Raw genomic sequence first — 24,716 nt, 5'->3', positions numbered from 1 at the left:
AACACTCTCCTTCATAATGAACAGAAAAATACATTGCTCAGAGTTTCTCTAATTGCATGTGTAGCGGACTATGCACGTACTATCGATAATACACAGTTTCAAGGAACGCCATGTAGACTTCTACATGAGGTTTCATAAAGAAAAAATCCTGAAGTGGAAAGCTCACATACACTACTTTTTTTTGCCAAAGAAAGAAACAAAAAAACAACGGTTTTTGTACAACAACTGTATTCTTCGAACGTCGTAGTATTCAAGCGTATGCATGCCTAGCAAAATGTCTTGCTCAAAGTATATATGTTTGACGATGTACGTACACCGCAAATACACAGAGGAAATAATAAATGTCATAGAACATATATATACAAGAAATACAAACTTACATTTCAAATACTTAATAATATCCTCCTTTACCAATTGGTCCACTGACAACACTGCTGCCTCCTCCAATGACACCAACAGAACCTCTGACAACACCACCAATTGGACCTCCGATACCACCAATGGAACCAAGAAGTCCACTACCACCTCCTAAAATACCACTTACACCACCGACAATACCTCCACCACCAATAAGACCAGCTCCACCAAGTGAAAGACCGTAATTTTGGTTGGTTACCCACCATGGCAATAAGGAACAACAAGTATTCAATCTACCAGGAAGAAGAGGTGCCAAGTTACAGTTCTTGTTGAGTTTTATTTGTCCTGGAGCACATTTCAAACTACATGTGCACCATGGTCGACCTCCACCAACAAGTCCTGTAAATAAATCAATTTCAAGATTTGTTGTCATGTATATTAAATAGTATAATTGGTTGATGGGATGTACACTTGATATATTGTGTTTGACCGAAGCAATTTTCGGAATTTACCTATGTGTAAATACAATGGAATGTTTAGAGTTCTATGACGAAAACGAACTTTAACAGATAGCCAAATGTATCTGTGGTTAATTTTGATTGATTGAGTCTGAACCGTAGATTCTACACAATTTTTTACGTTATCACCGAGGTAGATAACGTTGAGCTGAGTATATCATCGGCAACTTACAGTTCTCCATGTTCTGACCCTAACTGGTAAATTAAATCAGCACTTGACGAATGTCATGAGTCTATGGCATGTCATATGGATTTATATTCAGCTGGAACGTTTATTTTCGTATAAGGCACATATTCATTATAAATTAGGTACAGTGTTGTAAGAAAGAGACATATCATTTAAGAACACAGATAGATGAATATATGACAGATAAGTCTTGCAAATATTTGAATTAAAATGTGTGATGTTATATTATGTGTATTATATCGTATACTTGGTTAATGAAATAACAATCGATGAAATTGTGTTCATCTTAAAGCGATTTTTAGAATTCTTATCTATCGCGAATTTTTTGCTTAATCTAAATCAGAAACGCTCATTAGTAAGCATTTGAAATCTAGAGATGCGTATATACAATACAATACTAGGAGTTCTATGTGACTAACAGATATTTAAACAGACAGACACAAGAGTAGGTTCGATCAATCCCCAAATTAGCTCTTGTTTTTAGCACTACTTTCGAATTATAATTTCCTGACCAGATTAGCAACCAATATAGCTAATACAATAACAAAATTGTGACGTCAAAATAGCACTCAATTTAATTTTCAACGAAAATTAAATAAACAGAGGAACATTTACATTTATCAACATAAAATATCTTTTCGAGTAATGTTTCCTAGAACATTTCAAATTTTTAATTATAATAGTTAGTTTGGCAAAGCCTGCGCCCCAGATATGTTTCCTATGCCTAAATGTAATTAAAATTTGGACATTTTTTTCAAATTGCGCAAATATCTTCATTCCTTGGCCTTTATTGGGATGTACAAATCAACGCTGTAGAATAACATTTTCTTTCATGCCTTTTCGTCATTTTGAAACATTTTTTTCTCCTGAATAATTGAACGTAATAACGGGGCCAAATATGACCTTTATCAAATTTATTCCTTTAACTTTGGTCGATGGAGTATAAACATCAGATTTTAAAAAAAATCCTTAATTTAGGAAACAGGGACTAACAATCGATCAGGTGGTATGCCTTGCTGGAAATTTAGATAAGTACTTGGCAAATTGCGTGCGACCAGTGCGGTTTTTTTTTTGTAATGTTGCGTTCATCGGGACGTCTACCTTCCTTTAATGCACATATTCAGTAGAAATGCAGCGATTTTTTAACACAAAGTAATACAAAAATTGCAAATTATTTATAATATAAATGGTCAATTCCAAATTACCTGTATTTAAACCTCCGATCACTCCACCTAATCCACCTAATCCACCTACTCCAGCTAATCCACCTAATCCACCATTATTTAACAAAAGTCCACTACCACTGACAATTCCTCCAGCCCCACCAATAACTCCACCGCCTCCAATGAGTGATCCACCTGTGACAACTCCACTACTACCAAGTCCTCCTAACAATGGACCTACTTTGCCATACGCCGAAACGGATCCGACAAGTGAAACTAAAAGTAGAGTCAACATTATCGTGGTTTTACTTGATCAGTAGAATATGTGAAGTTCTATTCGGATATGTTTGTCCTTTTATACTACTCTTATCGTAAGGCACGTAATACATTGGTTACAAAAACTAGTGGTTTGATATATTATGAAAAAGGAGAGTTTTTAAATTGTGGTTAAAAAATGTTCAGTTCAGACATATGTTTATAAAGTAGGGCATTTGTTTGTGGACAAAATCCGATACAGAGCATGCAACTATCACGAACGTTAGAGATGACTATATTAGGTCAAAGAATAACAAAATGTTTTGCTGATGTAGGCCATAACCTGCCAATTTTCACTATTGCATCAGATTATATGTTTTGATAAAAAGAGGCACTTTATTAATTGCATAAGTATTGTAGCTTGAAAGAATAGATTGATACAAAAAAAGTATATCTTTTAGACTTTTGTATTGCATCTTCATAAGAAGAATAAAACAATTGAAGTGCAAAAAATACATCGTCTTGACTGAATAGGCAATATTATACGAACACTTAGTGTTTCTTTATTTTTCTGGATATATGAATTACTAAGCAATTACTTTTAAAATACCGAGTCTGCCAATTTACCAATTCATCAATTACAAAAGAAAAGTAAAGGTCCTTGAAACTGATGTTATACTAACACGACTAATGCATGATAATCGTCTGGTTTGATTACAATGTGTACTTTATGAACAAAAAAAATGGGATTCCGAAAGTTATCAATGGCGCTTGGTCATGCATCATTTGGTATTGATCTGACCTCCAGAATAACGTTATTTGTAAACAAAAATTACAGCGCATTTCGATTTTACAGACTTTGATATATACGTACGTCAGTCAATATTCTACTCTGTACGTTGCATTTTCTTAATGATTGGATTACTTCAACCAGTCCTAAACTATTACGACTAGGGCAATTGATATAATTGGAAATGGATCAGCCACCCTGACAGTTTTTATTATATACATGTTCAGTGTTCAGATAGTTTAAAAATCGCAATTTGACAACCTACTTGTTTTACTGAAAAAGACACTTGTTTTTCAACACGGCTGTTTTTCTCAAACAAATCGTATATCATCTGGTGATTATAATTCTGGTAACTTTTGTGAGTTTACATATTGCACTAGACAATTAATAAAAATAGCAATTTAACATATCATCTTATAGCTATCGTAGAGTAACTGAATCAAACAACTCAAGAAACATAATTAAACTGTCAAAAATAGCAAGAAAATATTTGAAAATTGATAAATCGGTTTTTGCTATTTCTGTATTCTGTTTTGGATTACATCAGCGAAGTGTGCGTGACCATGAAAGATGTTCGTGATAACAGCATGTTCTGTACTGAAATGTGTAAAAAAATGTATCAGTAAATATATTAGGTTAGTAAGTGTTAACCATATTTATTAAACATTGTCATCATACATCAATCTCGATTTTTTTTTAACGAATTGACGATAAGTCCACGACAGCACTAGCTTATGAAAGATAACATTTAAAAACGAAGAACAATCTTTTATTTTCACCAACTTTGAGGTCTTAGACAAATGTTTCATCATCTTATCCTAAGGAATACCCTGTATTTTAGAATGAAACAACATCAGGCAAAGTTTACCTAAGATTGATTTGGCTGTTATTTTAGGGCCGTTTTCGTCAGATATCTATTTTCCACCGTACTTTTACATCCTTGTTTTTCAAACTTTTGCCGTAAGCTTTCATGAGGTCAATCAAAGAAAGTGCTTCACACGCAGACATTTTCAACCTGATATTTTTAATGAGTTCATACATTACACTTAAAATATTCAAAATAGAACCGTTTATCCTATTCTTCTCTAATTAGTTGTTGTGTTTTAGATTTAAATGGGTGTTTGCCATTGTGAGAGTAAGGTGTTGACATTTGATTGTTAATGTTAAAATTTTTAAAAACTGTAATACGTTCTCATATAAGGAAATCTGAAAGAAACTAACGTTCAACTTCAGCAGGCAAGTTTGACATAAGATAGATTTAACGATATTGTTTGTTGATTTTTTTTTATCAATTAACTCTTACTTCCGTATGTTTGCATTACAGTCGTTCGTATGTTAAGATTGAGCATTCTCGATGAAGGTTAATCCACATAATCGTTTCGGACACACTAAATGTATAAGCTGTTGATTTATTTTACTAGCACTGATTAGATACTTAATCAGATGTGTAGTTAATGCTTTGGGAATGAAATTATTTATAAAATGTCCTTAATATATATTTCCCGTTTTTATCATGCTTATGTTGAGAAGGTTGAAAGAAAAAACGGTTCCAACTTCCTTAGGCAAAATTGACCTGCAATGGATTTGGTTGTTCTGTAATGGTCTTTTTCAGCATATAGCTTAAAATGTTAGGCGTAATAACGTAACGCTGGCTTTGAAACGTTAAGACCAATTCTCTGTAACTACCAACCATTTCATGTAGGGAGGTCGTCACGCATAGTTGCCGATTTTCCTGAAACTTAGCTTTAACATTTAATCAGGTAATGTTTGCCTATTCTCTTGAGAAATAAAATAGATAGAAACATTAAATATAAAATATCAGCAACACAAGATATACAAAAAAATAAACTTGGTTGAACTCGTCAGCTGATTCCTTTTAAGAGTTACAGCCTTTTAATGACGATTTCAATCATTTTTTTGCGTTTTTGTTAAATTACAAAACATATCAGCAAGACAAGCTTACGAATAAGTCAGCATGGTTTGAATTGGTCTGACGACCCCTTATTATAGTTATTGCCCTATAAAGGCGAGTTTTGTGTAACAGTCGTCATGTAGTGTGAACATATCTTAATAAAGAATGTGTTATATGTAGCTACAAGATAAAATAAATAAGAAATATATAAGTAATTCAATAATTGGGATAAGGACAAAACAGCAGTGGTTATTTAAATCTGTCTCCCTTAGTACCCGTTTAAGGGGAAAACGCCTATATGGAATCAAAAGACAGTTTCGGCAATGTTGCTTTGTTAGTCTTTTAGTAATTTTTGCTATTACATTTTCGATCTATCCATAATAGTTTTCAATACAAATACCTTAGATTTGTTATATTGCTTTCTATCCATTTATTGAAGTTTCAAGATTAAGACCAGAACAGTAAAACATGAGGCCCCGCAGAAGCTGTATCATGATTCAACTGTTTGTTTCGCGTAAAATGGTTACAATAAAATAAGAATAACATTTCAAGTAAAAACGCAAAATCAAATTATTATTCCGCTGTGTGTTCCTTATTTTGTATTATAGTGTATTTGTGTCTCTTCAAGTATTCTTTATCTATATATCATAAGAATGTTATATATGATTTGTGTATCTATTATTTCCTTACCGGTTTTGATTTTGATTACCAATTAGTATATCTAATAAGTTATGGATCATGTTTTAATATGCACGCTAACATGGCTTATAACGACGTAGTTAAGTACTATGTTTTCCTCGGCTTGTTGTATGTTGTGTTCACACCTAAGCGGCAGAAAACAATTCCAGCAAAACACGATGTGCTTTTCATTTTACAGCACAACATATCGTGTAATTTCAAAGGACAAGACTTTCGCAAAAGTTTACAGACAACAACGACGTACGATAAGAGATGAGAAAACCTCAAGTTGCCCTGTAGGCTAGGCCCTCAAAAATTATAAAAAAAGGTTAGAAATCGCCTTTAAAAGTCATTTGAACTTTTTTGTAACTTTTTATCAAAAAAAAAAATCGAAATAAAATAACTACGAAATTTGCTCAAACTGACATTTAAGGTTGTCCGGTTGTTCTGAAAATTTTACGATAGATCAACACCTACTGACCATAACATTCATGTCCTACTCTAACTGCTTTACATTTTGTAAATCAAGCCATTATCTATCGTTAAGCTATAATTGTTATCAGGTATTAACAGAGTAAGGGGTGTTTACAGAATATATGCTACGCATTACCACTAATATTTGATAATGCAGTTTTAATGGGAAATATTGTAGACTGACAATGTACAAAATGAGGCCAATGACGCTGTTTATATTTGATTTTTTTAAAGTAAGTTCTGTGGGTAAATTTTGACAGTATATTTAGAGAATTCTTGATTATCTAACGAAAAAAATATCATCACAATAGCGGTAAGTGTTGTTGAATTTATCAATTAAACGGAATTTAGACTGGTTTTTACTGAGTTTGGCCATAAATTGTGATTCATTACAGTACAGGAACAAGAATGCGATTAAAAGGGCACAATTGGTGCCCATATGAATACCTACAATCTGTCGATAAATCTAATGCAGAAACGTGCATACATGTTTTCAATGAGAAAATGTATGGCTATAATCATCTCATTACATCTCTAGTAAGTATATCTAGCATATTTACCTTTCTCGTTTGAGAACAAGGCTTTATATGAGCAGATGAATTTGCAATTATATTTATCGAACGACCAATTATTAAATAGGAAAACTTTTGTTTGATAAGATTGTGTGGATGTGTAGTGTAAAGAGTAGAAAATTCAGTGATAGTGCTACTGTGTTTTGAGAGGTGTTGCATGATCTGCATCTTTAGATACAATTAAATGTCCAGCCTCATTTGTACAAATGCTAAAATGTTGCACGTGTCTGTTGTAATTATATTTGATATTTTACTGTCTGGTTGTGAGACCCAATGATACTGACAACTGATTTGACGGTTGAAAACGAAAGTCGAAGAATGAAGATATTTTTATTGTATGTCAAATTGAAAACAAATATATAATTAATTTATTCAACTTATGTTTTTGACAAGTATTCACATTATAACAGACAATATATGATTCATTAAATGAAGGTCAATTCAATATTGAAAAGGCTATTTTGGCCGAATCATCAAAGTAGTTCCATTTGATTAGTACAATAGTAAGAACCAATGTCATAAGTGTAAGTTCTGCTCGATCTGAATAGTCAAGAATCGATACACATGCTTATTTGGCGATCATTTAGTCGGCAATTAAAACAATGATTGAAGGATCTAGATAACTTGGGCTGTACTATGTCACCTTTTTTTCTAACACGAGCGCATCGTTATCAAGTTCAGTCACAACTGCATCTGGTTAACCGTGAAATGTATGCAATGTATATTTCATTCGTTATTCCTCGTAACTCTGTCGAATCAGGTTTCGTGTAAGAAACACACACCTGTTAATGTAGTCATTATAGTAAACATGCAGAGAGTGTAGCATGTTCCATGTAAGAAACACACACCTGTTAATGCAGTCCTTATAGTAAACTTGCAGAGAGTGTAGCATGTTCCATGTAAGAAACACACACCTGTTCATGTAGTCATTAAAGTAAAGAGGAAGAGAGTGTAGCATGTTCCACGTAAGAAACACACACCTGTTAATGTAGTCATTATAGTAAAGATGCAGAGAGCGTGGCATGTTCCATGTAAGAAACACACACCTGTTAATGCAGTCCTTATAGTAAGCATGTAGAGAGTGTAGCATGTTCCACGTAAGAAACACACACCTGTTAATGTAGTCATTATAGTAAAGATGCAGAGAGTGTAGCATGTTCCATGTAAGAAACACACACCTGTTAATGCAGTCCTTGTAGTAAACATGCCGATAGTGTAGCATGTTGAAATATGTACACAACATACGACGGAGCAGACGGTATTGACGGGATTTATTGATCAGACTCATTTGAATGGTGATGAAACATTGCACGTTCATCGTTGGTATTGTCTTATGGTAATCTGTACTATATCTTATATCTAATGCTTTTAAGACCAATTTTCACGAAGTCAGGTTAACCTGAAAACTGGTATGCCAGTTGAAACCAAAAATAGAGATATACATACTGCTAAAAGGGAATATACATTTATTCGTTTTATGTATTGGCTCTTTTTGGATACTCATTAATTAATCAGTTTGTTAATGTTATTCCTCGAATCAATTTGTGTTTTTCTTTATTGGATCATAAAAGTACCATAACAAACCAGATAACAGAAGGACATAACGAGATAATAGTGATAATGGACATAGTAGTTTTTTAGAAATTCAAAACAGTGCGCGGACGAAAACAAACAAAAGTGTTTATTTTTTTTATTAAGCAAACAGTTTTTTCGGAACGATCTTTTTTTTCTTTTCTTCTCCAAAACTTTGTATATGATTTGTGTATCTATTATTTCCTTACCGGTTTTGATTTTGATTACCAATTAGTATATCTAATAAGTTATGGATCATGTTTTAATATGCACGCTAACATGGCTTATAACGACGTAGTTAAGTACTATGTTTTCCTCGGCTTGTTGTATGTTGTGTTCACACCTAAGCGGCAGAAAACAATTCCAGCAAAACACGATGTGCTTTTCATTTTACAGCACAACATATCACCCCATGTTTTGTGGTTATGTTAAGGTTACTCAGAGTACAGTTTTTTATTCAATATTATAGAATGTTGTTTGTATATTCGTCAATTTTCGCTGTTTTTCCATGACGTACAATTTCCGAATGTAGACGTCAAATGAGCAAAAAATGTTGTAAAAACAAATAAAAAAAAAAAAACAATCATAGAAATTGATTTGCAATTATATTTATTTAACAAGTTTACAATTTCCAAGCATTTCACAATATGCCTTCGTTGTGTTGCCTACAATGAGAAAATACATCAATTAAAATGTTACAAAAACTGATTTTAATGAATCATGTTTAACTGCCATATTGACAGTTTAAAATCTTACCTTTTCATTTAGAAGAGATTGTATTGCTTGTAAAACCATGTTTTCTGATTCTTCCCCTTCACCTGGACATATTGTACTGCAAATAGCAGTAAGGCACTCTAATGCTTTGGAAACACACTCTTTTTTCGTGTTTTTTAACAGGAAGTGCTTAAAGGTGTTGTCTTTTCCTTTATTGGAGAACCATTTTATATTTGAAGATAAGCATTAAGCTGCTCAAGTTTTCCAATGCCACAGACGGAAGCCTCCGAGTCTTGGCTGAACATTGGCTGGCTTTGACTATCAGCATCAGAGAAACAATTTACCTGTAAAAGCGAAAGAAAACTTGACAATCATGTTAAATTAAAAGAAGGTCACTCAATATTTAAGTTAGGTCCTCATTTACCATTATTAAATTGAGAATTATGTTGGTTTTCTGTTTCTTTTTGTGAAATATCCCAACATGCAAATGGAAAATTATTGCATTGTTGGAACGAGGCTCGAGGACTTATATTGACCGTCGGCTAATGATACATCCGATATGAAAAATAACATGTTATGATCTTTTTATCATATGCTTCAACAATGGAGAAAAATAACAGTTTAATATATTGATCCTTCAAGTGGTTTTCAAGTAGAAGTTGAAAAAGTGAAAAGTATACGGACGACGGAATGCAATTGCAATACATCCGATATGAAATCTTTCTAGCGTATGCCTCAAAAAAGGAGACAAACAACAGTATAATATACTTTTATATTGACTATAAAAACAAAAACAACAAAACATAACAAACACTGTTTGGAAAAGTGAACATTTGTAGAGTAACTTGCTTAATTATGCTGGAAACTTAGCGAAATGCATTTATTGTATCTTTTTTTTGGTCCATTTTACTTAATATATTTTCCTGTTCCTAAAATTTGTTTTGTTTTCTACTTTGTTATGTTTTTTTCACTGCAAACGTACCATTGAGGTGTATTTTCTAGAATTTGCCGAGTAACGTCAGAATGCCATGCGATAACGTTACGGAAAGGCATGCGATAATAGCTGGAAGCAGTTTATAAATTTTTCGTATCAGCCCGCTAAGCATCATTCAGGAAAATATCGAATTCACGTAAGTTTAATGCTTTCATCATACTGTAAAAAAATATGTTATTTACTCTAAGTATATGATAACATTGTGTACGTCTAAAAGCGATTTTTGGAATTTTTATTGCGAATTTATGGATAAATCTTAATCAGAAACGCTAATTAGTAAGAATTTGAAATCCTGAGATGCATATATACAATAAAAAATTAGAAGTTCTATGACCGAAAGGGTTTTAAACAGATCGTCAAAGGAGTAGCTTGAATCAATCCTACATTAGCTCATATTTTTAGTAATACTTTCGAATTAGAATTTATTATCCAGTATAACAACGAATATAGCTAATACAATAACTAGATAGAAAATATGTCAACATTTCATGTACTTGCGTTTTTCCATGACGTGAAAAATAGCACTCAATTTGTTTTTGAACGAAAATGAAATGAATACAGAAAAAATAACATTGATTTCATGGACGGGAAACATAGAGCGCATGCGGCGACAAAAACGATCTTTTACAATAATGTTTGATATAACATTTTAAATATCTGACTATAATAGTTAGTGTGGCGAAGCCTGCGCTCTATGTTCCTGTGCCGAAATGTGATTGAAATTCGAAAAATGTTGTCAAATTGCTCAAAAATCTAAATTTGTTGGCCTTTTTGGGATGCAAGAAACAACGTATGGAAATAAAAAATTCTAATATGCCTTTTCGTCAACTTAAAACACTTTTTTTTCTCCTGAAACATTGAACATAACAATTGGGCCAACTATGACTTTTATCAAACTTATTCCTTTATCTTTGATCGATGGAGTTTGAACATTAGATTCTTAAAAGTCCTTAATTTAAGAAAAGGTAACATGGCAATGACCTGATGATGCCAACAGGGACTAAAAGTCCTTCGGGTGTTATGCCTTGCTGGTAATTGAAATAAGCAATTGATAAATTGCGTGCGACCAGTGCGTTTTATTGTAATTTTGCCTTCATCGGGACGTCTACCATCGTATGATGCACAAATTCAGTAGAAATGCATCAGTTTTGTTGTTTGCCAAATTTCATTAAAGACGAAGTGTTTTAAAAAGATACATACACGGTAAGAACACAAATCAAAACAAAAAATGAGAATTATTGTTAAATATTCTCTTCGGGTGGCATTGGGTGGGCGGGTTCTTGTTTCGTCGTAATTGATAATATAAATGGTCAATTAAAAAATAACTGTATTTAAGTCCTCCGACTTATCCACAATTGTTTATCAGAAGTCCACTACCACTGACAATTACGCCAGCCCCACCGATAACCCCACTGCCTCTAATGAGTGCTCCACCAGTGACAACTCAACTACTACCAAGTCCTCCTAACAATGAACCTACTTTGACATACGCCGCAACGGATCTGACAATTGAAAATAGATGTATATTCAACATTGACATGGTTTTACTTGATGTGTAGAATATGTAAAGTAATAATCGGATATGTATGTCCTTTTATACTATTTTTATCGCCAGGCACGTAATACATGGGTTACAAATACTAGTGGCTTGATATAATATGAAAAAGGAGAATTGTTAGATTGTGATTAAAAATTGTTCAGTTCAGTCATATGTTAGTTAAGCAGTTTTCTTTTCTGTGGATAAAAGCCTATACAGAGCATTAATTATCACAAACGTTACAGATGACAATATAAGATTAACGAATTTCAAAATAGTTTGCTGATGTAAGCCAATTTGAAAAGAGACTATTAAAAATCTGCCAATTTTCACTATTGCATCAGATAATATGTTTTAAAGAAAGAAGCTTTTTTTTCAATTTCATAAATTTATAACTTTGAACAAACAAATTGATACAAAAATACCATATCTTTTAGATTTTTTTGTATTAAATCTTAATTAGAAGACTGAAGGAATTGAAGCGTAGAAAATACATCGTCTTGACTTAAATGTAATATGGGTGTTTCTTTACCTTTCTGACTAAACAATCAACAGAAAAATGTCTCCCAAATTTACTAATTCATTGAATTATAAAAAGTGTTAAAGATCCTTGGAAGTGGTGTTATACTAACACGACTAATGCATGATACTCGTCTGACTCAATTACAGCGTGTGCTTTTTTAATTTTATGAACAAAACTTCGGCATTATAAAAGTAATAAATGGCACTTAGTCATTAATGATTTTATGATAGGTCTTTAGAAATACTGTGAAAATGTCTACTCGCGTAGTGGTATTCTTAAAATCCTTAAATATTTTCTGGATAATTTTAAATCTTGATCTGAAATTATTTCTATTAAAACTTGTGAGTGTTTTTCAATCTTGTATACCACTAGTCCCCATCTGCAATTGAAAAATCGTTTAAAAAAAATAATCCACAATGCTGTTTAATTTACAGATAGTAGCATACACTATCCATTTATTGCTTTTGGATATCATACGGTATATTTTGTTAATAGTAAACACAATGATCAGTATGCTGAAGTTTCTTATTGACAAAATATTTGTTGAATTTGGAGGTAGACTTTGTCAATAAATTGTCGTTATTCCTATGGAAACGAACTGTGCGACTCTCCTTGTCGACCTCTTCTTTTTTTTATATGAGTCGACGTTCCTTCAGGCACTTGTCAAAATTAAGAAAATCAAAGAAGCCAGATCATTTAATTTCACATTCAGATATATTGATGATGTTTTTCTATTAACAATCCAAACTTTTCTGATTTGTTCCATTTATATATCCTTCAGAGCTAGCAATTAAAGACACAACAGACACGGCTTTCCTCCGCCACATTTTAAGACTGATCCCTCGAAATTGAGATAAGCGGTCATCTCAGTACCAGAATTTGTAACAAACGAGGCAATTTTAATTTTGAAATTATAAATTTCGCCCACCTTAGCAGCCATATACCAATTTTAACTGCATATGAGATATGCATGGTCCAACTCATTCGGTATTCAAGAGCTTGAAGCGAATACTTAGACGTTATAAAACGTCACCAGTGTCTGAGCAGAAAGCTGATGAACAAGGGTTATGTCAGATAACGTCTCGTCCTTTTTCTAATAAAGTTCATCAGAAGATACCAAGACCTTGTTGATAAATATTCAAAAAAACAATACATGAAGGTCTTGAAGTCTAAATTCTAGGTACTGACGTTGTTTATTGCCTTATTCAAGTGTTATAATGTTATTTTTGTTTGTCTTTGCATATTTTTAACCTCTAAAGACTAGTCCATTTTTGATAATATACTTTTAGCGTGGTTCGGTATGTATATATCCCGCCATTGCATTATTGTGCTATGGTCATTTGTGTATTCATTTTTGCGTATGCACATTGTCTATAGAGTGTCTATTCCCATTTCGTTTTTCTTTGTTGATATATTTCTTTGTTTGTATAATGATCAAGATTGTAACACAACGTTGATTGCTGTACCCCACATTTTTAAATTTTTACCTATTGTGTCTGTTTGTTTTCCTCACACATTGTTGTCAATATAAAGGACTTATATGTGACTGTCAAGCAATTCAGAAGTTTAGTTAGCAACACAACCAGGTGTATTCCACCATTTGCTACATAAGGAAATGCCTGTCTCAAGTCAGGAATATGATAGTTTTTGGATTTTCCTTTTTGATATAGATCTAACCTCCAAAAATAACGCTATTGTTGAACAAAATGTTTAACTACAGCGCTTTTAAATTTTACTAAAAAAAGACAATGATTTTTTTTTTAAGACTGCAGTTTTTGGCACAAAAATCGTATATCATCTGGTGATTACAAGCTAAGTCTGGTATCTTTGATGAGTTTATACATTGCACTAGAAATTTAGAAAGAGAGCACTTTAATCTAAGAGCTATCGTAGAGTAACTGAAGCAAGAAACTAACAAAAGAAAAAATTACGTTGTCAAAAACAACAAGAAAATATCTAACAGTAGATACATCGGTTTTTTAGAACATGACAGATATTGTGATAACGGCATGTTCTGAACTGAAATGTGTAAACACAAATTTCTAATTTAATGTCTGATGTACGTAAGTGTTAACAATATTTATTAAACACTGTCGTCATATATCAATCTTGAAGTAAACTTTTAGGATTTGATGATCAGCAAATACAATAGCATTACTTATGCAAGAAAACATTTGGAAACGAAGAACAATCATTGATTTGGCTATTATGTTAGGGTTAGGTTCGTCATACATATATTTTCTTCAGTACTTTTCTGGGTTTTTCAAATGTTTGCTCTACGCGTTTCTGCTGGAGGTCAATCTGGGAAAGTGCTTCAAAAGCATACAATTTTTAAACTGATATTGTCTTTTTTTTTGAGTTTATACATTTCACATGACATTTTAAAAATAGAACCCCTTAACATATTGGGTTTTTCCCAATTGTGAGTGTCGGGTGTTGAAATTGTATTGTTAATGTTAAAAATTTTAACAACTTTTCTACGTTCTCATATATGAAAATTTTAAAGAAACTAAGGTTCCAACTTCCTAAGGCAATTTGACATAAGATAAACTTAATTATTTCATGTTTTTCATGTCGAGGCCTTTTACGGCTTACTTTTCAATATGGTTTTCATTGTTGAAGGCCGTACAATTGCCTATAATTGCCTACATCCACTTCATTTGAATTTCGGTGGATAGTTGTCTCATTAGCAATCATACCACACACCTTTATTTTCATATAAACAATATTCTTTAGTAATTTTATTTTTTTATCAATTAGCTCTTATTTCCGTATTTATGAATCCCTGGCTTTCTTATGTTAAGTGTAAAAATCAAACATTTGATTACAGGAATTGAACAAAAATTGTGTTATAAGCAACATTTAAATATTGAAAATAAGGGGTTTTGGGTATGTCAATGATACTGCAGCCCACCCACCAAAATATTAAAAAAACACGAAGGAGAACGTATGGTCTTATACTATACATGGGTGTGTACAATAATTTATGACTAGAGTTGATTAGTTGTCCACATTGGTAAAATCTAAATATTGTTTAAGTACGTGTCTATCTAGAAGTAAAATGGGTTACTTTGACACTTTTTTTTCTGATAATTACTTAACAATTTAAATTATATTTGTTGTTAATGAATTGCTTACTTACCCCTCTAATTTTTATTATTAGTAAGAATATTTCATTAATAATGTATCATGTTTTACTATGGACATTAACATGGCTTATAACCAGGTAGTTTAGTTTTATGTTTTCCTTGGCTAGTTTTATGCTGCGTTCACCCCTAAGTGCAAGAATCTTAATTCTAGCAGAGCAGGATGTGCTTTCCTTTTTTTCAGCACAACAAATCAATCCATGTGTTTGTTAGGCTTTGGTAACTAAATGTAAAATGATGTTTGTCTTTTCGTCTCAGTTTTTGTTTACCCATGACGTACAACATCTTCAAAATGTAGAGGTCAAATTAACTGAATGATGATTACACAACCAAATACAAAATGTGATTGTAAACAAAAAACAAACATGGAAATCGGTTTGTTATAGTCTGATGGTAATTTAACCTGAAATAATTTGTAAATATATAAGACAGTGCACGGACGGGAAAATCGAAAAAAAAGGAGTTCAAATGAAATACACCAAGGTGTTTTGTGTTTTTAAAAAATATGGTATTTGCAAAAAAATTAAAACACCACGTTATCAATTCCACTTTTCTTGATGTACCTTCATCAGAAAATGTTTTTAAAGCCAAGGCTGTAGAAGAACTGTAGAAGAGCAAAATGAACAAAAAAAAAACCAACATTTCCCATTTCCATCTAAGTTCAACTAACATGTTTACTATGCACACGAACATTGCTTATAACAAAGTAGTTTAGTTCTATGTTTTCCTCAGCTAAACTATATTGTGTTCACACCTAAACGCAAGAAACTTAATTCAAGTAGAGTATGGTGCGCTTTCCTTTTAGCAGCACAACATTTGGGTTTTCGTAACTTTATGTAGAATGCTGGTCAAAATAACAGAATATTAACTGCACAGCCAACAATCAAATGTGATTGTAAAACAAAAAACAAGCATGACAATGTTTGCGATTATATTTATAAAACAAATTTACTAATTTCAAGCATTTCATTTCAAGTTTTTCTTCGTGTTCGTGTTACCTACAAAAAGAAGATACACCAATTAAAATGTTAGTAAAAAATTCCAGCATATCGATATTACTAATCTAAACAAAAAAAAAGGCATCAATGCTTTAGTGAAGGTCCACTTATGTGTGTGATACAACAAATATATCTGATTGTGTACTATATGTCAAAATTTTGACGTTATAATATATAGTGTTAATTCTGCAGCGAATTTAATTAAACAGCACATAGATCACGCAATGCCCACATAATAATCATCTAATAGATTCAAGACAGAAGACACTTGATTATCTCCTTCATAATGAACAGAAAAATACATTGCTCAGAGTTTCTCTAATTGCATGTGTAGCGGACAATGCACGTACTATCGATAATACACAGTTTGAAGGAACGCCATGTAGACTTCTACATGAGGTTTCATCAAAAAAAAAAAACCTGAAGTGGAAAGCTCACATACACTACTTTTTTTTTTTGCCAAAGAAAGAAAAAAACAACGGTTTTTGTACAACAATTGTATTCTTCGAACGTCGTAGTATTCAAGCGTATGCATGCCCAGCAAAATGTCTTGCTCCAAGTATATATGATTGACGATGTACGTACACCGCCAATACACAGAGGAAATAATAAATGTCATAGAACATATATATACAAGAAATACAAACGTACATTTCAAATACTTAATAATATCCTCCTTTACCAATTGGTCCACTGACAACATTGCTGCCTCCTCCAATGACACCAACAGAACCTCTGACAACACCACCAATTGGACCTCCGATACCACCAATGGAACCAAGAAGTCCACTACCACCTCCTAAAATACCACTTACACCACCGACAATACCTCCACCACCAATAAGACCAGCTCCACCAAGTGAAAGGCCGTAATTTTGGTTGGTTACCCACCATGGCAATTAGGAACAACAAGTATTCAATCTACCAGGAAGAAGAGGTGCCAAGTTACAGTTCTTGTTGAGTTTTATTTGTCCTGGAGCACATTTCAAACTACATGTGCACCATGGTCGACCTCCACCAACAAGTCCTGTAAATAAATCAATTTCAAGATTTGTTGTCATGTATATTAAATGGTATACTTGGTTGATGGAATATACACTTGATAAATTGTGTTTGACCGAAGCAATTTTCGGAATTTACCTATGTGTAAATACAATGGAATGTTTAGAGTTCTATGACGAAAACGAACTTTAACAGATAGACAAATGTATCTGTGGTCAATTTTGATTGATTGAGTCTGAACCGTAGATTCTACACAATTGTTTATGTTATCAACGAGGTATATAACGTTGAGCTGAGTATATCATCGGAAACTTTCAGTCCTCCATGTTCTGACCCTAACTGGTAAATTAAATCAGCACTTGACGAATGTCATGAGTCTATGACATGTTATGTGAATTTATATTCAGCTACAACGTTTTTTTTCGTATAAGGCACATATTCATTATAAATTAGGTACAGTGTTGTAAGAAAGAGACATATTATTTAAGAACACAGATAGATGAATATATGACAGATGAGTCTTGCAAATATTTCAATTAAAATGTGTGATGTTATATTATGTTTATTATATCGTATACTTGGTTAATGAAATAACAATCGATGAAATTGTGTTCATCTTAAAGCGATTTATGGAATTCTTATCTATCGCGAATTTCTTGATTAATCTAAATCAGAAACGCTCATTAGTAAGCATTTAAAATCTAGAGATGCGTATATAGTAATACAATACAATGCTAGGAGTTATATGTGACTAACAGGGATTTAAACAGACAGACAAAAGAGTAGGTTCGATCAATCCCCAAATTAGCTCTTGTTTTTAGCACTACTTTCGAATTAGAAATTCCTGACCGGATTAGCAACCAATATAGCTAATACAATAACAAAGTTGTGACGTCAAAAATAGCACCCAATTTAATTTTCAACGAAAAGTGAATAAACACAAGAACATTTACATATATCGACAGAAAATATCTCTTCGAGTAATGTTTCCTAGAACATTTCAAATATTTGACTATAAAAGTAAGTTTGGCAAAGCCTGCGCCCCAGATGCTCTATGTTTCCTATGCCTAAATGTGATTAAAATTTGGACAATTTTGTCAAATTGCGCAAATATCTTCATTCGTTGGCCTTTATTGGGATGTACACATCAACGCTGTAGAATAACATTTTCCTTCATGCCTTTTCGTCATTTTGAAACATTTTTTTCTCCATTGAATTTAATAATGGAGCCAAATATGACCTTTATCAAATGTTTTCCTTTAACTTTGGTCGATGGAGTGTGAACCTCAGATTTTTAAAAAATCTTTAATTTATGAAAGGGAAACTCAGGAAAAACCTGATGATGGCAACAGGGACTAACAATCGATCAGGTTGTATGCCTAGCTTGTAATTTAGATAAGCACTTGGCAGATTGCGTGCGACCAGTGCGGTTTTTTTTTTGTAATGTTGCGTTCATCGGGACGTCTACCTTCCTATAATGGACATATTCAGTAGAATTGCAGCGATTTTTAAACACAAAGTAATACAAAAATTGCAAATTATTGATAATATAAATGGTGAATTCCAAATTACCTGTATTTAAACCTCCGATCACTCCACCTAATCCACTTAATCCACCTAATCCACCTAATCCACCATTGTTTATCAGAAGTCCACTACCACTGACAATTCCACCAGCCCCACCAATAACTCCACCGCCTCCAATGAGTGATCCACTTGTGACAACTCCACTACTACCAAGTCCTCCTAACAATGGACCTACTTTGCCACACGCCGAAACGGATCCGACAAGTGAAACTAAAAGTATAGTCAACATTATCGTGGTTTTACTTGATCAGTAGAATATGTGAAGTTCTATTCGGATATGTATGTCCTTTTATACTACTCTTATCGTAAGGCACGTAATACATTGCTTACAAAAACTAGTGGTTTGATATATTATGAAAAACGAGAGTTTTTAAATTGTGGTTAAAAAATGTTCAGTTCAGACATATGTTTATAAAGAAGGGCATTATTTGTGAACAAAATCCGAAACAGAGCATGCAACTATCACGAACGTTAGAGATGACTTTATTAGGTCAAAGAATAACAAAATGTTTTGCTGATGTAAGCCATAACCTGCCAATTTTAGCTATTGCATCAGATTATATGTTTTGATAAAAAGAGCACTTTATTAATTTCATAAGTATATTAACTTGAAAGAATAGATTGATACAAAAATACTATATATTTTAGACTTTTGTATTGCATCTTCATAAGAAGAATAAAACAATTGAAGTGCAAAGAATACATCGTCTTGACTAAATAGGCAATATTATACAAACACTTAGTGTTTCTTTATTTTACTGGATATATGAATTACTAAGCAATTACTTATAAAATACCGAGTCTGCTAATTATAAAAAAAAATAAGGTCCTTGAAACTGATGTTATACTAACACGACTAATGCATGATAATCGTCTGGTTCGATTACAATGTGTACTTTATGAACAAAAATCTGGCATTCCGAAAGTAATCAATGGCACTTGGTCATGCATCATTTGGTATTGATCTGACCTCCAAAATAACGTTATTCGTAAACAAAAATTACAGCACATTTCAATTTTACAGACTTTGACATATAAGTACTGCAGTCAATATTCTATTCTGTACGTCGTATTTCCTTAATGATTGGATTACTTCAACCAGTCCTAAACTATTAAGACTTGGGCAATTGATATAATTGGAAATGGATCAGCCACCCTGACAGTTTTTATTATATACATGTTCAGTGTTCAGATAGTTTAAAAATCGCACTTTGACAACCTACTTGTTTTACTGAAAAAGACACTTTTTTTCAACACCGCTGTTTTTCTCAAACAAATCGTATATCATCTGGTGATTATAATTCTGGTAACTTTTGTGAGTTTACATATTGCACTAGAAAATTAATAAAAATAGCAATTTAATTTATCATTTTAAAGCTATCGTAGAGTAACTGAATCAAACAACTCAAGAAAAATAATTCAACTGTCAAAAATAGCAAGAAAATATTTAAAAATTGATAAATCGGTTTTTGCTATTTCTGTATTCTGTTTTGGATTACATCAGCGAAGTGTGTGTGACCATGAAAGATGTTCGTGATAAAAGCATGTTCTGTACTGAAATGTGTAAAAAAAAATGTATCAGTAAATATATTAGGTTAGTAACTGTTAACCATATTTATTAAACATTGTCATCATACATCAATCTCGATTTTTTTTTCAACGAATTGACGATAAGTCCACGACAGCACTAGCTTATGAAAGATAACATTTAAAAACGAAGAACAATCTTTTATTTTCACCAACTTTGAGGTCTTAGACAAATGTTTCATCATCTTATCCTAAGGAATACCCTGTATCTTAGAATGAAACAACATCAGGCAAAGTTTACCTAAGATTGATTTGGCTGTTATTTTAGGGCCCTTTTCGTCAGATATCTATTTTCCACCGTACTTTTACATACTTGTTTTTCAAACTTTTGCCGTAAGCTTTCCTGATGAAGGTCACTGAAAGAAAGTGCTTCACACGCATACAATTTCAAGCTGATATTTTTAATGAGTTCATACATTACACTTAAAATATTCAAAATAGAACCCATTATCCTATTACTCTCTAATAAGTTGTTGTGTTTTAGATTTAAATGGGTTTTTGCCATTGTGAGAGTAAGGTGTTGACATTTGATTGTTAATGTTAAAATTTTTAAAAACTGTATTACGTTCTCATATAAGGAAATTTGAAAAAAACTAACGTTCAACTTCAGCAGGCAAATTTGACATAAGATAGATTTAACGATATTGTTTGTTGATTTTTTTTTTATCAATTAACTCTTATTTCCGTATTTATGCATCACAGTCTTTCGTATGTTAAGATTGAGCATTCCTGATGAAGGTAAATACACAAAACCGTTTCGGACACACTTAATGTATAAGCTGTTGATTTATTTTACTAGTACTGATTAGATACTTCTGCTGGTAGAATGTAACCCTCCGGATAATAATCAGATGTGTAGTCAATGCTTTGGTAATGAAATTATTTATAAAATGTCCCTATAATAAATTTCCAGTTTTCATCATGCTTATATTGAGTAGGTTGAAAGAAAAAACGGTTCCGACTCCCTCAGGCAAAATTGACCTGCAATGGATTTGGTTGTTCTGTAATGGTCTTTTGTTAGCATATAGCTTAAAACAATAGGCGTAATAACGTACCACTTGCTTTGAAACGTTAAGACCAGTTCTCTGTAACTACCAGCCATTTCATATAGGGGGGTCGGCACGCATAGTCACCAATTTTCCTGAAACGTAGCTTTAACATGTAATCAGGTAATTTTTGCCTATTCTCTTGATAACTATAATAGATAGAAACATTAAATATAAAAATTCAGCAACACAAGATATACAAAAAAATAAACTTGGTTGAAATCGACCGCTGATTCCGTTTTAGAGTTATAGCCTTTTTAATGACGATTTCAATCATTTTTTTGCGTTTTTGTTAAATTACAAAACTTATCAGCAAGACAAGCTTACGAATAAGTCAACATGGTTTGAATTAGTCTGACGACCCCTTATTATAGTTATTGCCCTATAATGGTGAGTTTTGGGTAACAGTCGCCATGTAGTGTGAACATATCTTAATAAAGAATTTGCTATATGTAGCTTCAAGATAAAATGAATGAGAAATATATAAGTAATTCAATAATTGGGATAAGGACAAAATAGCAGTGGTTATTTAAATCTGTCCCCCTTAGTACCCGTTTATGGGCAAACGCCTATATGGAATCAAAAGACAGTTTCGGCCATGTTGCTTAATTAGTCTTGTTTGGTAATTTTTGCTATTAAATTTTCGATCTATCAATAATAGTTTTCAATACAAATAACTTAGATTTGCTATATTACTTTCTATCCATTTATTGAAGTTTCAAGATTAAGACCAGAAAAGTAAAACATGAGGCTCCGCAGAAGCTGTATCATGATTCAACCGTTTGTTTTGCGTAAAATGGATACAATAAAATTAGAATAACATTTCAAGCTAAAACGCAAAATCAAATTATTATTCCGCTGTGTTCCTTATTTTGTATTATAGTGTATTTGTGTCTCTTCAAACGTTCTTTATCTATATATCATAAGAAAGATATGTTTTGGTTGCAATTTGCACAATAATTTCAAAGGACATGACTTTCTCAAAAGTTTACAGACAACAACGACGTACGATAAAAGATGAGAAAACCTCAAGTTGCCCTGTAGGTTAGGCCCTCAAAAATTATAAAAAAAAGTTTTAAAATCGTCTTTTAGAGTAATTTTAACTTTTCTGTAACTTTTTATCTAAAAAAAACAAAAATTGAAATAAAATAACTACGAAATTTGCTCGTACTGACATTTAAGGTTGTCCGGTTGTTCTGAAAATTTTACGATAGATCAACACCTACTGACCATTACATTCCTGTTCTGCTCTAACTGCTTTAAATTTTGTAAATAAAGCCATAAACTATCGTTGAAATTGAAGTGTTTTATTTTATTTGTACTAGCTATAATGGTTATCAGGTATTAACAGAGTAAGGGATGTTTACAGCATACATGCTAAGCATTATCAATAATATTTGATAATGCAGTTTCAATGGAAAATATTGTAGACTGACAATGTACAAAATGAGGCCAATGACGAACACCCAGTGTGTGTATAACCTAAAAATGCTCTTTTAAAGAGCCACACGAGAACAGATCTTTCATTTATGACATTTGTTATAATGACCTGTTAAGTGCTTGAGAATAATAACGGGAAAAGAACACGAGTGATCACCAATTGACCGCGGTCAATAAGTTTGAATCATCAATGACACATTAATTGCGGTCTGTAATGTTGAATCTTACATGACACATTGTCTGTGGTCTGTTAGTTTGAAACATCAATGACACATTGACTGTGGTCGGTACGTTTGAATCATCAATGACACATTGACTGCCGTCTGTACGTTTGAATCATCAATGACACATTGACTGCGGTCTGTACGTTTGAATCATCAATGACACATTGGACATGTTGAATCATCAATGACACATTGGACATGTTGAATCAGTATTTGTGTACTAAAATAAAACTGCAGGAACACACAATTGCCATCTCATGGAGTTTGTTTGGTGATCTTTTTTTAATTAAAATACTCGATACGGGTTTGACAAGTTTACCGAGATCGTATATAAGTTTTCGGGGACGGCAAACAACATCACCGTAAAATTTAGGATGTGCTTTTCTGTCTGAAATAAGTTTTTTACAAGAACAGCCAAATTTGGAAACCAAATCTTTGTATCTATGGATGAATTTTGTAGTTTTTACATAATTTGCGATAACGAAATCCCTGACTTAATAATTTAACAGTATTACATAGATTTCGTGCTCATTAAAATCCAAAAAGTCACTACAGACACGGGCATAACGAACAAGTTGGGATATATAAATACCGTAGGATGGTGCCAGAGGAACATCACCGTTCAAAAAAGGAAATTTAGGTATAGGGAATAAAAAATCATCACTTTTGTCGTACATTTTTTTTGTAGAGTTTCTGGTGTAAAACTAAAATATCTTCATCTAGGAAAGGACACTTATCGCTGTTTATATTTGATTTTTCTAAAGTAAGTTCTGTGGGTAAATTTTGGCAGTATATTTAGAGAATTCTTGATTATCTAACGAAAAAAATATCATCACAAGAGCGGTAAGTGTTGTTGAATTTATCAATTAAACGGAATTTAGACGGATCTTTACTGAGTTTGGCCATAAATTGTGATTCATTACAGTACAGGAACAAGAATGCAATTAAAAGGGCACAATTGGTGCCCATATGAATACCTACAATCTGTCGATAAATCTAATGCAGAAACGTGCATACATGTTTTCAATGAGAAATTGTATGGCTGTAGTCATCTCATTACATGTCTAGTAAGTATATCTAGCATATATACCTTTCTCGTTTAAGAACAAGGCTTTATATATGAGCAGATAAATTTGCAATTAGATTTATCGAACGACCATTTATTAAATATGAAAACTTTTGTTTGATAAGATTGTGTGGAAGTGTAGTGTAAAGAGTAGAAAATTCAGTGATTGTGCTACTGTGTTTGGAGAGGTGTTGCATGATCTGCATCTTTAGATACAATTAAATGACCAGCCTCATTTGTACAAATGCTAAAATGTTGCACGTGCATATTTTTAGTAAGAAACATACATCTGGTAATGGAGTTCTTTTAGTAAACATGCAGAGAGTGTAGCATGTTCTATGTAAGAAACACACACCTGTTAATGTAGTCATTAT

The 24,716-nt window shown here is 32.5% G+C and overlaps 1 protein-coding gene across 21 annotated transcripts in view; it reads right to left on the bottom strand.

Moving 5' to 3' along the window:
- LOC127731700 (uncharacterized) overlaps positions 1-24,716 on the bottom strand; it is a 220,832-nt gene that overhangs the window by 184,378 nt on the left and 11,738 nt on the right. For 3 of the 21 annotated variants that reach the window (XM_052240488.1, XM_052240486.1, XM_052240489.1), the window contains exon 2: positions 2,361-2,420. The exons of 3 other annotated variants lie outside the window; for them this stretch is intronic. In XM_052240488.1, coding sequence (XP_052096448.1) covers positions 2,361-2,420 — 60 coding nt within the window. Of the gene's footprint in view, positions 1-380; positions 757-2,267; positions 2,331-2,360; positions 2,536-17,135; positions 17,293-18,964; positions 19,250-24,716 lie in introns of those variants that run through there. 15 more of the 21 variants (XM_052240502.1, XM_052240503.1, XM_052240501.1 and 12 more) reach the window with 10 other exon arrangements.

This window comes from Mytilus californianus, unplaced genomic scaffold, assembly GCF_021869535.1.
Source record: "Mytilus californianus isolate M0D057914Y unplaced genomic scaffold, xbMytCali1.0.p SCAF_20, whole genome shotgun sequence".
Taxonomy (NCBI): domain Eukaryota; kingdom Metazoa; phylum Mollusca; class Bivalvia; order Mytilida; family Mytilidae; genus Mytilus; species Mytilus californianus.
This window is presented reverse-complemented; position numbering and strand designations above follow the sequence as displayed.